This window comes from Scatophagus argus, chromosome 6 (assembly GCF_020382885.2).
Source record: "Scatophagus argus isolate fScaArg1 chromosome 6, fScaArg1.pri, whole genome shotgun sequence".
Lineage (NCBI taxonomy): Eukaryota > Metazoa > Chordata > Actinopteri > Scatophagidae > Scatophagus > Scatophagus argus.
Genome location: NC_058498.1, coordinates 3,685,116 through 3,703,797, shown reverse-complemented (window position 1 = coordinate 3,703,797; position 18,682 = coordinate 3,685,116). Strand labels below are relative to the sequence as shown.

General features: G+C 42.6%; 1 protein-coding gene across 1 annotated transcript in view; it reads left to right on the top strand.

Moving 5' to 3' along the window:
* The first annotated feature begins 1,023 nt into the window (after positions 1 to 1,023).
* The window catches only part of bcar3 (BCAR3 adaptor protein, NSP family member), a 58,626-nt gene continuing 40,967 nt past the window's right edge, over positions 1,024 to 18,682 (top strand). Inside the window, exons 1-3 of the mRNA XM_046392651.1 lie at positions 1,024 to 1,178; positions 8,537 to 8,698; positions 11,933 to 12,047. Of these exons, the coding sequence (XP_046248607.1) occupies positions 8,609 to 8,698; positions 11,933 to 12,047 (205 nt within the window). The 5' untranslated portion in view covers positions 1,024 to 1,178; positions 8,537 to 8,608. The remainder of the gene's footprint in view (positions 1,179 to 8,536; positions 8,699 to 11,932; positions 12,048 to 18,682) is intronic.

Genomic DNA, 18,682 nt, shown 5'->3' with positions numbered 1-18,682 from the left:
CCACAGGAAGGTCTGGTGCTGTGGCCACAATTTGTGCAAACTTAGAGCTCGACCTGGACCAAGCTCGGTTTCGTTGTTTTTCATCCTGCTGAAGCAGTTACCGTGAAACACCACATGGGGGCAGGAGTTTACAAACATTAAGAGTCATGGAGGGAAACGTGACAAAATTCACACCACACGAAGATGATGTGTTGTTGGTGATTTGCTCTTTCAGTAAAATGGACGAAAAATATAACACACATTTACATATACAAATGTACAAATGTACATGTCCAAATATACACAAAAATATGTCAGCGTCTGAATGTAGTATGAGGGCGATGTGGTTTATTTTGTGGCATTTTGTGACTTCGTTTGTAGCTTCCTGTGAGGACGGAAGTCTTTTAATTTGAAAGGAACATGGAACAATTTGTGTTGTTACGAATTGTAACAGAATAATGTTGACTGTAATTTATCCATATATTTTGGATTATTTCTCACTTTGTATCTTTCCTGTCTGATGCCTCTGCTGCTCTAACGTTGGCTTAATAAACTTTCAGGACACCAAAGCCAGTAAACTGCATAGACAATTAAAGTTCAGTAGTTGGGGGATGGGGGTGGTAATGTCACAGTCACAATGTACTGTACTCACAACACTAATGAGGTGGCGCGTCATGGCGGTGTAGCTGAGGTGGGCCACAGGTGTCTGGGGTCAGATTTCTCTGTAAGCCTCCCAAAAGGGTGAAAACGTATACCTGAAGATGATAACGTTGGTGTACCGTTAACGTTAGATATTTTCCACAGATCCTACAGGGGTCGTGGAGAATTTAAGTATGACTTTATTAATCTCCAACGTGGTGCAAAATAAATCTTAAAAGATGGATTTTGGTTTGGTGTTTAGTCCCACTCTGTTTGATCTCCGTGCGTCGGCAGCATCTCCCTGTCTGTGTCTCCCCGTCTGTCTCCCCGTCTGTCTGTCTCCCTGTCTGTCTGTCTCTCTTCAAGGTTGTTTCTCTTTGCAGACCTCAGCTGAGGTGTCGACAGCACGTTGATGCCGCCCCTCCTGACTGAAACTTTGCCGTAAGCAGTACAACGTGCCAAAGCGAGGCTGCGATAATCGGAGCTCCTCCATCGGCTCTGCAACATATCCTCCTCAGCAAGTGTGAACACTGCCTGCGCTGGTCCGCAACCCTCATAAGGTAAGACTTATTTAAATGACTGACACCTTACAATTTTTTGGAAAAGACATGCAGCAAGACTGCAAAATATATAAGATGTGCCCGCCTGCACCTTGTAGGATGCGTGTTTGCTGGGGCTTCACGGAAGACATGCATGCACTTGTACTTGTAACTTAACATAAATTGGTGCCCTGTTCAAATTAGGCAAATATTATTAAAAATAAAATGCTATAGGATAATGGAGAACAGAAGTAAACCAGTTTTGCACTGACTTTTTGAAATTCTCCTTTTGTGCAAGTTTTCATAGATCCCCAAATCAGTTTACTTAAGATAAACGCACTTTAATATGACTCAGCTTGCCAGTTATGATTCCGCACGGAGTTGAATGAAACCGAGTTATGCTGTGGAGCGAATCCTCTGAACCGAAGACAGTGTTGGCTGCTGTGTGACCTACATGGACTGAGATACCTGAGGACCTTCTTCATACTGTAGCCTCTGTAGAAAAACAGATGCTGCGAAGCTGTTTGCGGGTCTACAGTACGTGCAGAAGCCAGCGGCTCTCCGGAGGAATGCCTTTACCTCAGAGCTGAGTCATGCGAATTATGCCTCCCTTCTCTGTCTCCCGTCTCCTCATCTCTTAGCTCTATCACCAGGACACAGTCATTTAACCTCAAACACAAGTAACATTTCATAAAAAGTGAGTTATTTTCAAGCAGAGATTTTCTTTTTCATGAAATCTCTCTCTCTCCCTCTCTCGCCTCTGGTGGAATTACGCAGCCTATCATCATGAATGTTCCTGAAAGCAGAGACTTTATTTTACAACAGGAGCAGAAGAAATAAGCAAACCGTGCTAAAACATTTGTTTAAATTGCAGAAAATGCTTGAAACAGCAATGCACACCAGGTGCAAGTCAACGGTAGAGTTTTTCACTATAAGATTGTCCCAGTTTTTAAGGCAACTAAAATTCCATACAAGTGATGACTGGTTGCAAAATATTCAGTGCAAAGCCATCATGTTATGTTTTCAGTGCAGCAAATGTTGCCCCACAGCTGCTGATCTGACAGATCCAAGCAGGAATGTGGATGAAACCCACCAAACCAGATTTCAGGGTGAAATAAGTTTATGTTATTGATTCACAAAAATGCCTACGTGTTAGTGATTTAACAAACTTGAGAGAAAATTCCTTGGAGGAAAAAGAACAGGAGATGAACTTGGAAAAACTGGAAAACATATAGTTTTATGGGGTTAAATTACACTGCCAAAGTATTTTCCTGTTTCCCTCCGGGCTGGTAAAAGAAATACAGACACTTGTATTTAAATACCCAATAAACCGGGGAAAATTTGTCCCTGAGAGAACACTCACATCAGTTTGGAACCAGAGAGAAAATGCAACCCCCTGGAGGTAAAAATCCAAACCAGATGAAAACTGCTGACACTGTGGTCCCCTGTGATATAAACGTCCCTGGAGCACACAGACAGTGAAAGTCATCTAGCATTTCACGCAAATAAGATGTTTGCTGGCTACTTAGCTGCAAGCCCAGCCATGCTTGATATGCACCTGTGTGTGTGTGTGTGTGTGTTCCTGAGACAGAGTTGATGAAGTTTTCACTTGCACATTCACAGTCACACGTGCACCAAATGCAGGCAGCTGTGAAATGGCATTAACTCTTCATTACTGGAGTCAGAAAAGAAACATAAAGCAAATGATGAGGAGAAGCTACTGGAAAAACACCCACACCTGAAGCAAAGAGAGGAGTCAGGCACTGAAAGGTGAAGAGGAGTCACAGGAAAAAAGAGAAGTTTGAAAGCTGAAATTTAAAAAACCAATGGGAGTGTTGGAAAGGACACAAATAAAGAACATGTGAAGAAGCAAGATGAGAAGAAGAAGAAGAAGAAGACGAGTTGGGAGGGTTAGAAGAAAGGAAGACAAGCAAAGGGGAGGCGTTTAAACCAGTCCTCATGTAGCTGCCTCCTCGTTGTAAAAAACAGTAGTTATTCAGTCGAACCTGAGCCTCACTGAGATCCGCTGCTCTGTCATATTCCAGCTGCTTCTGTCATTACTGTAACCTACAGGTAAACACTTTCAGGCATCCTCAGACATGTTCTTAAGGCAAGCGCACAACCACAGGGAGAAAACGATATTCCGCCTCTGTCGAGCTGTTTATATTCACACCTCATAAATAGTTCAGCTCATTTCACCCAGCAGAGAACAACAGTAGGACGTGTTGGATGTCAGAGGTCTGATATTAGTCTGCTTTTGATACTGTGCAAACATTTGTGGCTGGAAAACACTGCAAACCACAAGTCAAAGGGGTTACACACAAAAAACAAAGAGTCTGAGCTTTGCTGAGTCGTGTGCCGAGCATTTTCACATGCCTCTGCACCACGACTGCCGTCGCCGTCTGTCATCCTTACGTCTGTCCATGCGCCTGTCCCATCCTCAGGAACACCTCGATGAAATTTGTTTAATGATGAAGAATCTCTCTATCAGAAACTATATTAGTGAGAACAGACGTGGCTGTAAACTGCACCTCGACTGATGCATGGAGGCACACAACTGCGAGGCGGTAATTCTGATTTCCAAAAAGTTGGACCAGCTGGTGGTTGATGGTCTGAGTTGAGATCTGCTTGTTTGCACATATGGATGCAGTTTGAACTATCAGGAGAGGCTGCGTGTCCATTAAGATTTACTCACAACAGCTGGGCGATGATGCAGTCATAACAATGTTTTATCAGCTTTTGGTCATGTCAGGGTGATGGTCATACTCTTTTATGTTTTTTAAAAATGTTAAATTTAAGTAAACGTATTAATGCCATAAAACGCAAACGTATCAGTATCAGAAAAATGTTAAAATCATGATGTTGAACTCAAAAGATATTGTCCGACCCCAGTGACTACATTGTGCCATTTGTGGTGGAATCGTTACAGTACTTTTACTGCACTTTTACTTGTTAATTTATGTATATATGGAAGGTACTGATTGAGCTCCCTCAGAAACGGCGTCTCAGCTTCCCTGCGAAGCGTCCTTCATTTGTAACAGTCTTCGTGCTGCCTGGCTCAGTAACAGGAGCTGGAATTGGCTTGGTGGTGATATTTGATGTTATTTTTGCAGCTTAATTCAATTGGTTGGATTGTGTCAGTCTAATGTGATTGGCAAAATGGATGCCCTTGGACCACAGAAGGCAGCCAATAGAGGCATTAGAGAGTGACTGAGGAAATGGAAAATTGTCGTCTAATGCTGCCATGGCTGCACTGGCCTTTGAGTTTGCTGCAGTTGCTTTGGTATGAGTGTCTGTCAAATAGCCAGGGCTGTTTGGATCATCCAGTAAATGGGATGATGGGATAGGTCAATTTATATTCTATAATTCAATGGACACTGTGACGGCATTCCAGCGAAATGTGGTCATGGGAAAAAGCTGAGGTCAAGCCAACAGGGAGAGGAGATGAAGCTCGGAAGGATTCAGTTTTCTGCTAGTGAACTTGTCCACTGGTTCCACTGGGAATGCTTTTCCTCAGGGTTCATTTCTTCTCTGCTCATCAGTGCTGACCTTTTCCTTACTCTCTTGTCCTGTCAGCACTATTAGGACTGTGTACAAGCACGTCCTTCCATTGTAAACAAAGAGGAAAAATGCTGCTGCTGTAAAAACGAGATCCCCAGAAGTTGCACAGGATGAAAGCTTTCTCTTTAGCCATTTGGAGGCATCCCTACTGAGTTGTCCCTGTCTTATGAGGACTAACAGCGTTTGTTTCTAATCCAGAAAAAGAAATCTGAGCTCCCCAAAGGACATGCAACAAATGCATAGCTTCCCTTCTTTCCTAGCGGGGAGGAAAAGAAGAGAAAAAGCCTTTCTTCCATGGAGTCTTCAAATTAAATGCCACTGTTCATTTGTCTGTCTGGAATGGTTCTATGATCTTTCAGGAGTTTTCAACCAGCCATGTGGAGCCCTTTGGGAATTTTATGAGATAAACCGCACACAATCAGGCAACGGCCTCAACACTTTAAAATGACATACAGCTGTTCAATAGTCTGTGCTGCTCAGTTGTTACATGGATCATCTGGCTGAAAGATGCAGCAAGAGGTCCTGATATCTGTGCACAGAGGGGTGTGGGGTGTGGCTGTCGTGGGACTCACTGGTGTCGTCTTGCTGCTCCAGCATCTCGGTTAACCCTTTAGACTTTATGGCACTTTTTAATGGTTATCATATGGAGGACAGTGCTACTTCGACCTTTTCCCCTCTGTGATATCTCTTTTAAATTAGTGACAGTGAAACTAGGCGGAGTGGTGGCTCCGCACGGCAGTTAGACGTGGCTAATAAATAAATAAATTGCAATTAAAGGTGTGTGAATTTTTTATCGAGAGACAAAATAGGTAGAGAGGGCTGATGTGTCCACGCTGAAGCTCTGAAGTTTTGTTCAGGTTCAGGAATGCTGCTTCAGAAAACACTTGTTAGGTTTTAACCTCTTAGGTTGGCTCCGAGATTGGATCTTTTTGAGCTCAGTCTACCTAATAAACAGCAGTGTGGCACTGGAGGCGCACATACGGTGCGACCAAAGTGTATTCAGAAGTGTGACTCATAATTGTTAAAATGTGATCATTTATGTTTGTAGTCTGTGGTCCAGAAGCAGTCATTATGTATCACTCATTTCTAAAATGATTGTATTCCTCATGTAAGTCCATAGGGATATATTAGTGTGTATATTATATATTATAATGTGTACTTGGCATCAAATAAGGAAAGAGCCAGTGATGACTCTGCATGCATGCATCTGAAGCCTGTAAGTGTGCACATGTGTGTGTTTGACACAGTAAGCACCAGTAACACTGTTTTTACTGTGAGGCGACGCACACACAAGACACAGCTGCAGGACACACACGAACACAGCGTTAATGCGGTATTGGGTTCGACACATGTGCATTCTTGCTCTGAAGCCCGTAAATAGAACATAGTGTGTTTCTGAGAAGTACATTTAAAACATTTAAGGTAGAAGTCAGGCTGTGTAGAGCAGTTCACAACACAGATTCAAGCTACTGTCAGTCAAAAGCCTCAGTTTCTGGGATTAGCCCAAAACAAATGTTTTTGTCTGGTTATTAGTAACTTCATTGATTATATTAAGATACAATCTGTCGCTTTGTTTTCAGTGAAGGAGCGAAACAAGCAAAGAAAATGCGTTTCACCCATGTTGCTGTTTAACTGTGAGTGTTTTTCAGGGAAAACTGAAAAGTTCTGAATGTCCTGTAGTGATGCATTAATGACACAGAAAAATAGATTTGTCATTGACTTCTAACAATCTGGTTGTTAAATTTGATCATTTTTTCAGCTCTACTGTAGATTATTGCCGTTTTGAAAGGCTTATAATATCAGTGTTGATCGCCCACGGTGGACCATCAGTAAATTGGATTTGTTGATTTGTTTAACCGACTAACACGGGAATCCTACAGCAAGAGAGTAACGACTCCCTCAGATGCCTGCTATTGGATCTGTAGTGTGTATGAGCTCGCCGCTGGTGGGACAGAGAGGTCGTCCGATCTCCTGAACGACCTCCGTCTCTCCATTAGGTTACAGTGGAAATGGCGTCGGACTCTGACAGGAGTCCATCTACTGCATGAGCCACTCCTGTAATCTACATGATGACACACTCACAGATTACATTGAAATGATTGAAAAAGGTGGGGGGCTCTGTGTGTGTGTGTGTGTGTGTGTGCGTGTGGGGTCGGCCGTGGTCCTAACAACCTCTGGTGACAGTCGGTGACATCATGTGCCTCTCTGTGACATCACTTAATGTGATTGGTTGGGTGGTGGGGGGTTCACTGCACGCGCTCATCCACCGTCTCTTTTCCTGACAAGGTTTGTGTTGTTCAGTCTTTTACCAATGACCTGTCACCACACACACACACACACACACACACTCACACACACACACACGTAATGACAGCACATTCCCATGTATGCGTGTGCTCTGCCACATGCATAATATGATGTACAAGACAACACACAAACAAAGATGCTTCCTGACAGCACACAGGTGCTCACATACAGCACAGGGAGTCATTTTCATTTTCATCAACAGAAATTTGTTTCTCATCGATCCAGAACAAAATTATTCACATTTCTTTCAGGGGGATATTAAAAATCTATAATGTAAATTTTCTAAATTCTGAAGTTATTCTTAAAATATGGGTCAGCGATATAACAAGCTGGCACACGAGACGAGTATGTTTTTGTATTCTCAGAAATTTCTTCATATAGTTTTAACTGTAGCAGCTAACCCTTTAATATACAATAATCCTTGTATTATGTAATTTTGTGTTATTAGAAATATATTAATACACTATGTGTTATTAGATAAAACACTATGACACCAACAGGAGAGAGACAGTACAGATTTTTTCCACCGGCTCTGTTTATACTTTACCAAGATTTATCTTGACATGTAGCACTGTCATTTGTTATGTTATCACCTTGCACTTGTGTGTGTGTGTGTGTGTGTGTGTGTGTGTGTGTGCGTGTATGTTGCTGTGGTGACAGCCCGGTGCTTCTTGGTAGAAATGATTTGTGGTAGTTATCAGCAGGGGCTTTTGGGTGAAATCAGCTCGTATTCCCAGCATGCACTTCCAGTGTGTGCTGAACGCTCTGTTTAATGTTAGGCTCCATGTGGTGACTGGCGGCAGATACAGACACGCCGTGTGATTTCTCATTCTCAGCCTCCCGTCGAGCCTGAGACATCAGCACCCAGGGGTGTTTGCAGCACTGAAGTGTCTGTTGTGTTGAAGTTGAAGTTCATGGACACACACTCACAGCATAACTTTCTGACTGGCATCAGTCGGTTATTCAGCTATTTTTATTCTTGCTTGGGTTTACACTGAAATCACTTGGTTGTAACATTATAACTTGTAACATTCAGATTCTGAATAAGCAGTCAAATGCTGCACAGGTTTCTCTTTTTCTCGTCTGTTCATTGAGTCAAAGATTAGGCTGCACTTGTTTTATTAGGCTTTTCACTCCAGTGAAAAGTCTGAAAATGTCAAACTATGTCTTGCACTGAGTGAATGATGGCTTGGATATTTTCAGCTAAACCTCCCACATCTTGTCTATAATTATAGTTTGCAGTTCCTTCTCCCAGACCCCCCTAAAACCACGTGAACATGCATCTTTCATGCCGTGTTGAACTTTTCAAAAAGCCACCTAATAATAAACCGTCAGACTGAAGAGCCACCGCTGCTCCCTGAGCAGCCGCAAACAGCATTGAATCTACCATTGTGTGAGATTAAAGTATTAATGCTTCACGATTAAATTGAATTTTGCTTGCTTGTTTGTTTACTTGTTTCACTTGTTGTCGCAAATGAATTGATCTTCTGAACTGAATTTCTGTATTTCAGGTTCCATCTGAAAGACGCGAGAACGTGTGTGAGCGCCAGGTTGTGTCCGTGGACGTGTGTTTATGTGTCACCATGAAGCACCAGTCTATCTCCAGGTGGCTGAGCCAGCTGGGACTGCCGCAGTACTGCGTAGCTTTGGAGCAGGAATATGATGGCGTGGAGGTAATGCGAACACGTGCACGCATAAACCGCCTAACCTCACAAAATCTAGAGAGACATTTACATAAGTATTGATTTATTCTATTATTCAGTAAATCGTGGCTGAAACAGGCCTGTCTCTTTCTGAGGAAGCTGTTGAGGCAGCGGTGCACTAAACATTTCTGCTGTACAAGGTTACAGGAACAAATCCAGAATCTAAGTAAATTACAGAACTGGTTGTGTATCACTGAAAGGTCCATATGAGGGTTTTCTAATCCTCTGTGGTTTTGGTTTGCTGAAGTCGTAAGGGAAAGATCATTGTCATGGCTACAAGAAGCCAATGCTGTGTGTGGACCAGTGCTTCGCCTGATGAGGACAGCCCCCAGCTAGTTGTTAAAGGGCAAATCCGCATGTGTTCTTTTCCAGGTTTTAAAAATCTCAGCTCGCACTTAGCAGTTAGCAAAAGGTAATGAGGCAGGATGCGGCGCTGGTGAACCGGCCGTTCAACATGTCTGTTGAAAAGGTAATTTCGGTAAATGTTTGCTAAAACTAGAAGCTGTTTCTATTCCAGTAGAGCCAACTGTTGTTACTAAGAGCGTTTCCCTCAGCAGCCTAATAAAACATCATCATGGGCTTATTGGACTGAATGGACAGTGATGTGGGGGCTGTTCTGTCTTCCTGCCATTAACCAACGTCAGTCTGAATGTTACACAGCCATTGGCGAGGAGATGAGATTTATTAGCCAATAAGACATGAATTATTCCACTACATTACCTGCTGCTAATGTTCACCCAGAATGCACTGGTGTAATTAGTGAAGGCATAATGTGAAGAGCTAATAAAAAGCATCATCTTCTAACCTCTTCTTAACCGTCCTCCATGTATACTGTGTTCGACTCAGTGTTGCTAACCTGTTTCTGGATATTATGACAACAATATCCAGCTCAGTGCCTTTTAGCCATCCAGCAAAAACCAACTCAGTCAGGCTCATCAGCACTACTGGCAGCAATGTGCACGTGTCCAAAGGGCTTTCTCTTTGTTTTTTGTTGATATTTGACTTTTACATTACCTGTGAGATGAATTACTGAGAGCCTAGGAAGAAAGAAAAGAAAGAAAAGAGCTGCGTTTAGCTGCAGATTCGAATTCACACGCTCATTTCTTTCACATCAGAAGTGTTGATGTCTTCATTGTGCTCTGTGTACCACGCTGCTCGAACCGTTCATTCACAAGCACCTTCATCGGTGCGACAACATTCACGAGGGAAAAAACAACATCGACAGCTGCTATATCAACTCTCCAGAAGTCTGGTATGAGAGCTCATATTGTTGTTCATCGCTGCATGATCCACAAAAGAAAGACTAAAAGAAAACATGTCAACTTGCTGTTGGTCACAGAGGGAGACGAGAACTACAGAGGGAGGGGGAGAAAGATTCTGAGATAGATTAGGCTTGTGATATGCCAGTCGTGTCTCACACACACACACACACACACACACAGTCATGGGGTGTGTGTTACTCGTGTTAACATCAGCAGAACTAATGTAGTGTCTTCTGCTTTAACCTACAAACATGTTATTACTGCTGTCTAGGCACGTTGACTGCAATGACTGACTCTGTGTGTGTGTGTGTGTGTGTGTGTGTGTGTGTGTGTGTGTCTGCGTGTGCAGTGCATTCATGTTTTTCAGACTTGTTTACTTTATGTGTTTGTCTGCTTTTGTTTTTTGTAAAGTTTATTTTTGACACAGTTGCTTTTCTGCTTTTCTTCCACTTTGTGTGTGTGTGTGTGTGTGTGTGTGTGCGTGTTTGTGTGAGTGAGTGACTTGTGTGCATGCACTCAATTGGCTACTTTGGTATGCAGGTATGTGTGTGTGGTTGTGAATGAGTGTATAACTTCTAACATGAAGTTTGTGTGTAAGAGTGACTGTAATTTGACTGTGCACTGGTCTTATATGTGTGTGTGTGTGTGTGTGTGTGTGCGTGAGTGCATATTCGTGGTTTTGCCCACTGTATGTGTGTGCGTAGTCTAAATAGAGCAGTGTTTGTGATGAACTGAAGAGAATGGTCGTATTGTTGAGCAACCAAAACAACAAGGCCTTGGTTTGAGCTGGGAGCGTCCTGTGATGACACACTGTGTGTTATTAGTGTGTGTGTGTGTGTGTGTGTGTAGCTCCATTACTGTACAAGGTTGAGTTGTGGTTCAAAGACTTGTGTTCTGGGGGTCGTGTGTGTTAATACCACAGTGAGACAGGGTGTGTTTTTTCTGTGTGTTTAAGACAATGCAGTAATGACAGGCGGCAGCTGAGGGGAGGAGACGGCACACTTCAGGAAGATAGGTGCTCATCAGTGGTCTCTGGACATCTGGACAAATTGTGCTTCCCTTTACTTCCACAAAGCCACAACCACAGTTTCTTCCCCGTCAGTTAATCTAAATCTTAGTCAGCTGTTTGTGTTCTTAATGTTATCCCACAGTTTCTGTTATTGCATGGAAAACCCTTCAAGCCTGACTCAAACCACAGGAGTTTAGGATTGATTTATCAACAAATCAATCCTTCTAGCAAGAGAAGCAACCTCATTTGACACCAGTTTTCTGCTTGCACGCTCATGAGGGCTTCCCTCGATGATTTCAGGCAAGTTTGATATTCAGGACTTAAAGTCTCACTGAATACGTCAGTACTTTCCGAGCTGGACCGGACTCATTAGGCTTCTGCTTTTGTGTTTTTCTCACTGCCAGCCATCACTACAGCAGGTTCTTGCACCACATCAGTCTTTATTTTGTCTGCTTCCCCAGGAGATCACATGAGCTGTTGTGTTGCTCCCTCTGGCATGTGCAATACTCTTAATGTTCTTTGGTGAGTGATGCGCCATTATTTTCAAATCACTTAGGATGTACATGTTTGAGATTAGGAGAAGAACATCTATGAAATTTCTCCTCATGATGCAACCCGATTTCAAAATCGGCTGGGATTTTGAAACTCCTGTAGTCTGAGCCCGGCTTTAAAGGTTCAGCATTACTTTGTGTTTGTGATTGGCTGGCTAGCGTCCTATAAGTGTTATATTGAGACACCTCACACACAGTCTCAGTAAACAGTTTTACCACCAGCACTGGAGCCACACATTTTGTGCCAAATGTTATACCCTTTCTTCCCAGAGCCATAAATCATCCACTGTGGAGCGCACACACTGGGGTGTTTATATCTGAACTAATTGTCAGATAAGTTCTCTGCATGATAACTTGATGTTTGTATTTTTATGTTCTCCAGGATCTGCTCCACCTCTCAGAGTACGACCTGTTGGAGCTCGGAGTCCACAATCACCTCCACCGTCTGCACCTTCTCACCTCCCTGCGCCTCCTCCAGGAGCGAGAGAGGAGGAGAGGTACACACACACGCACACACACTGTTGACCAAACGTTATCTTTTCCTTATCTGTTCCATCAGGGTGTTGGTTCTGGCTCCAGGTTTCCCTCTCTCCGTCTCTCTCCCTGTGTTGTAGACAGAAACACAGAGATGGATGGCATTAGTGTCATGTAAAGACATGCTTATGCCTGGGGGGAAGGGGGGGTCTGTTGGTGGGGAGGGGGTTGTCTGGAGGAGGACAATACTGTGTTAGGGCACACACACACACACACACACACACACACAAATGTGAACACTTGCAAAGCTGTCAGTAAATCTGGAGAAGAGGCCTGCAGTCCTGCTGGGTTTAATCACTTCTAGAAGTTTGGGTTCACAACGTGTGTGTGTGTGTGTGTGTGAGTGACTGCTTTGTTTGCCCTGTTTCCCATGCATTATACCGTGAAATCTGACTGTTGTCTTGGTGACAGAGTCGTGCACAAGTCCAGTACCAAGCGACACGAGTATGTTAGTGAATGTTCTGAAGCTGATATGTAAACACACTGATGTCTGACTTGCTGACCCCTGAAACTGTTTTTTTTTACAGGACATCAAGAGTATAAATATACTAGAAACAAAATCAAATGTGATTTGTTTACACAGAAAAAATGTTGAGTTTACAACCCAAACAAGGCATCGCACTAACTTCAGTCTGCAGCGTGGATGCGGTTCTCTTGGCCAGCTAGATATTTTTAAAGTAGTGAAAGGAAAGAGGGACGATTAAAACACTGTCTCTTATTATTTCTTTGTGTTTGGCGGAAGTTTAGTTTTGTGCAAATTCAGTGTGTCAGCATCTTCCATCTTATGTGTTTAAGAGGAGAAATTAGGTAAGCTTATAAAGGTTTGAAAAATGACTCATAAACAAGCAACATTAGTGACAGATGAAAAGCCTGTGGACTGTTAAGTCGACTCTACTGCTGAGTGATTGTTTTAGATGATGTATGAAACTGTCACTGTCGTCACTCCCTCACAATAAAACAAAAAATGCCACGTTTTACTGTAGTAACTGATTTGCCCAATACATGAATCCTGTGGTTCACCTTAAACCCACCTGAAATGTAAACCAGGTCTACCCAGCAGTGACACATTTCTGTGAGTGTCAAGTAACTGATGACCTCCAAAGACATCTACAGATTAGCCCTTTAAAGGCATAGCTTTTCACATTCCTGAGATCACGTTGTGACCGCTAGCGGAGCCCCGACCTGCAGGCTGAGGACCGTTGCTGAGGTGAAGCAGCCTCGAGTTGAAATCATTCGTTCACCAACTACTGTGGTTATTATCTGTCTGCTTGGCAGCCTGCCACCCCTATCATTAGCACAAAGGCCAGATTTGTTCAGCTAATGGTATCCTTCTCACACACACACACACACACACACAGAGACACACGAAGCAACCTCCAAAACTGCAAACTCAACATTTGACACAGATAAGAGCATTCCAGAGAGAGCACCTTCAGGGATAAAACACGTGCATCCAGGCAAGCATTCATTTCATCATATTACTGGCTTTTAGCTGTGATATATGATTACACAGCTAGAATTAGAATCTGTGTGTGTGTGTGTGTGTGTGTGTGTGCCAGGTACGTCCCTCGTTGGCAGGACAGAGTTAGAGATGCTCCAATTAGAACAATTAGAGGGTAAAAAATGAGCAGCATCAGGGAAACGCACACACACACACACACAAACACACACACACACACACACACACACACACACACACACACACACACACACACACACACACAAACACGTGCGTGCTCATATTTCACATATTTGAGGCATTTTAAGTTTCAGGTTAGTTACAGTTGTTGCTGTAGTGCTGAGACGTTCCGTGGATGCTCATGTTTAAACGATTAACTGTAACCTTAGCTGTATTCTTTCTTGTGATTTTACATTGAAAACAGGATTTCAGGTCATTACTGCATTTATGTTGCCCGCTGCTTGATTAAAATGACTGGAGGAAATTCTGTAATTTCACTCCATTATTAATGCCTACAGGGGAAACACTGAAGCGCAGGCAGGCACAGGTTAAATCATGTTACTGTAGTATGGAAATGAGTGCTTCTTACAGCTGTGCGCTTTATTAGATTGCTGTAGCCATCCGAAAGCAGCACAGCAGTATGCGCTTTTCTCTTGCAACCTCTAATTTGGATCATGTGCTGTGCATTTTCAAAGCCAGACACACGCATCTGGTGTAGATGGTTTAATTTAATCAAGTACCTGGCTCTGGGGTAAAAAAAAAATATATATATATCTCTCTGTCTCTGCTTTTCTGCACACTAAACATGTCAGAGTGAGGAAAATGCAAGGACTGCACGCACCCTACAGACAGGCTATTTTGGTTCACTTGTTTCTGTTTTTACAGACAAATGCGAATGAAATGCTGGAACTGTTGAGCCCTGCACATCCATTTTTGCGTCCAGCCATTCATGCACTCGGCCCACCTGGCTGAGCTGAACCAGCTGTTTTGTCCTGGGGTCAGATGTGTTTTGTCCCTTCCTGCAGTATATGAGGAAGCGAGTAATGTGAATACCAGAACACACACACCCACACACACACACAACTCACTGTTATGCTATGCCATACTAAACATGGACAGACACAAGTTTCATATTGTTCCTGTGTGTGAGAGAGAGAGAGACACACAGCAGGTGTTCATACAGCTTTGTTTGCTTGTTTGTTTACCCGGTGAACTGTTGTGTTGCCATGGTGACAGAATGGTCAGTGGGGAGCTGGTTAGTTTGTGGACCAATCATAGAGCTTTCACACTGACGGTTACACACATTCATAGCTGTGAACTGATGAAACACTAAACTGCCAGCGAGCTGCTGGGGGTTCAGTGTTTTTGTTCAGTGTTTATCGCTACAGAAGGAGGGCGAAGATTTATTCACTTATTCATCTGCCACAGCACTCAAATTCCATGTTTGAAACCTGTTAGTGACGCTGTTTCCTGTCTGCTCCTCTGGCTGGTTTGTCAGCTGTTAGAAAACTACCGCACTCTGTAAGACTTACAAGACCATGTCCCATGATGCTTGTGGTGCCAGCAGTTTGAATCGGCCTCGTGTATTCGGTCAGTGCCAGCTGTTACAGATCACGTTTTTTCCCTCTGTAGTCTGTTCTGAACAACCTCTGAGGCTGACACAGACCACATTCTTCACAAGCTGAGACTCCTTAAAGACTCGGTTGTATTTTTGTGATGAACTGATGTTGTTCTGAGACATGAATCAATAGCACCAAGTGCCCTGCGATTTACAACTGAGAGGAGGAAGCTTCAAGTCAATGTAAACAATTTATTTATATTTATTTATTTATACACAATTTGTGTCAACTTTTGCCCTTAATCAATAACAGTTCTTAATAATAATAATAATGATAATGATAAAGATAACAATTCATCACTGCCTGAGTAGTTCAGTTCAGGCTGAACTGGGACAGTCTGTCTTATGAAGGAGATAAACTAATCAACATAACCTCGAGTTAATACTGAGTGTACTATAAACATGTTCCTCTGTCTGTCTGTCTGTCTGTCCGTCCGTCTGTCTGTGTGCGTCTGTAACACAAACTGTGCTGTCAGCTGTTATCTCTCATATGTCAAAACAGGGAAGATCCAGTTTCCTGGAATTAAGCTTATCTAAGATGGGAAGATCTTAAAAAGACAAATACACACAGAAAATAAAATTGACATTGTGGAGGTTTTTTTTCTCTTTAATGGAGTCTTACGATTGGCTTTACTGGATTTTGGCACATCGTTCTTAATTTTTCTGAACGTTACTTCATGTACGTGGTGCAGAAGTGTTTTTCTTATACAGTGAGACGTGTCTCGCTGTTGGAAAGCACTTAACTGCTGTCCATCACTTGTGCGACTGTGGACAGCAACTGCACTAAATTGCCAGTTTAATAGGTACATTTCACTAAAATGAATGCATAAACAAATCTGTCCCTCATGAAAGTGTTATAGAGAGGACTGTAGTGCTTTATTCAGGTGTTTCTCTTACTTATCATTCCCTAGTTAATATAAATAGGATTAGATTACATGAGTTTTAGCCAATACCTAATAAACTGGCAACTGATTATGTATGCGGCCAAACAAAAACATAACTGACAAAAGAAGTCTGAAGGCTTAACGCCAAGTTAACCACTGAGGATCTGCAAGCTTTCCTTTATTAGTTCATGATGATTCAGTCAGGCAGTCCTCCAATAAAACAAATCGTGAATAATAAATGACAAAATTAATCATGAGTCATCGCTTTCCAAAATGATCCATTTGATGTGGAGCAGCCAGTAGCAGAACATCGTCTGTCACTGCCACCCAAAATGCTTATGAGCGTTAGAAAAATGATTCACGTATCACAACATGACTTTCCCTTTTGCTTCAGCCAGTACAGTCAATACAATCCATCACAAATGCGTGAAGAGTATAATCTTGTACAAGGTACCTTTTAAAAGGCTTTGAAGCAATTAAATTATTAAAGAGAACTACCTCAGACTCTTAAACACTTCTTCAGAATCGCTCTAAGCCACGGCGTGTTGTGACCTTTACAGATTCAGATCACGTAGAAGCTGCCATGAATCATGAGTGATGCTCCTGTGAACTTGTGAAGCGTTGTCATGTTCCACAGAAACCGGAATGGCATGAGTCAGAGAAATCAGTCCATTTCATTCCACCTGAACCGATATGGACCAATAATTTGCTTCTTTTTTCTATTTATTTATTTTTTTTAAGACCCTGAGGCCACAACCAGAGGAATGAGGAGTGGAGTAAACACTGAACTATTTACGCTTCTCTGATCAGAAACACACGTGGGAACACAAGCATGTGTACAGATACGGATCCATAAGGGAAAAAAGGAGTGGAGGGGAACAGAGGGGAGGGAAGAGGGAGGTGAGGAGTGGATGGAATGAGGGGGAGAGAAGAGGGAGAACGCAGGAGGAGGAGGAGGAGGAGAGGATGAATTCGGGAAGAGAATGTGCCTTGTACAGTTCATATCTTCGCAGCGAAGAGTTACAGGATTACCACAAAACTCGACACGCAAACCAAAATGAAAGAAAAAGAAAACAAATGTTAGCTAATACCAAAAGTAATGACAAACTAGGAATACTCCAGGTGTCATCTCAGGTGCAGGTGTCATCTCGAGTAGGTGGGGAAACTATCTAATGGTTTAGGAAACTCTGGTGCCCTGAGGTGGATTGGTGGTCAGCGTTTGGAAACGAGTGACTCAGCAAGGCGTTGTGCCAGTGTGCCGAGGCAGGGCTTGGCCTAAGCGCTCACATTAACAGGAAGTGCGTGACTGGCTCTACTGTGATATTCTCCACACTCAGTTAAAAAATGTGGGTAATTAAATGTTATCTTTTTTGAAGTTTAAGATAAACACTTGATATTGCAGACTTAATGTGCAGTACAATTAACTCTGTGCGCAGGATAAAACCTCTAAAAATACATGAAGAGTTCAACCAGAGCGAGCGGGCAGCCCTCTGTGAGAACAGTGCGTCTCGTCCAGACAGAACTACAATCCTTTGGACAGATCATTTAGAAGTGAGGCTGAGGACATTTGTTTTGTTATTTCACAGACAGCTAGATAAGATCTTTCATCACAAGGACACATATCAGTCAAGGATTACAGTTCTGCTTGTCCCCCCCCCCCCATTTTGGGGGCCGTTTGGGTGATTCAGAAGATGATTACAGATTACACTCCTGACTCACTGTAAACCTTCCTGGAAATACCACCCTCACACACACAAACATGCCAAGAATTTCCACATGCCTGCGTGAAATGGCACCAAGAAAAACATGAAATTCAGCTTCAGATGAATACTTTAACTTACAGTCCCTCCACCTCTGCTGGAGTGCAGGAGTTATGTCTGTGCTTGGTTTTGACATTCAGGCTGTGTTCACTCATCACAGCTTTGGTTGTTGTGAATTGGCCAAAAACGCGTTCATTTAAGGATTAGTCCACCGTTACCTCACGCCTCAGGGTCATGAATTTAATTGACTGTAGTTTGTGTTTTGTTAGAAATATAACTTTCAGATTTAGCAGTGACTCTGCCTTCTCTTAGTGACATCCTCTCTGCTGTATGTGGTGAAAAGGAAAAAAAATGCTTCAGTTTGAGCAAAAATATGGCTTAAACTCTGGCTCCCCAGCATATTTTGTGCACGACTCCTTAATGCAAAGCGCGGCTGCTGTCCTCCTCAAAATATTACACTGTATTAATTAGAGGATGTGGGAAGAAAACTCTGTTGTATTTCACAGGAGAAAATATGAGAAAGGGTAAAAAATAAATAAATAAACACGATATGTTGTTATGTAATTTTGTTTTTTATTATTTCCTGCCACATCTTGAAACCCCTTACATTAATCTCATGTCCCCTTGTGGCTGCTGTGCCTCCTTACATGTGAACCTCTGGCACAAAACACAGAAATTTGATCAGAATCATTACTTTCATTTTCACAGTTTTATTGATAATTTTAACAATTTCTAGCTTATGACGCTATTTTACCCATCAAGTTAATTGCTGTAATCTGTGATGGTAAGGCAGAAAGCAGGAACGAGCCGACTGTAATAGCAACTTAACAACTCATTTGGAAACCAAAAGTAGGCATGTCTGTACAGGTTTTTGATT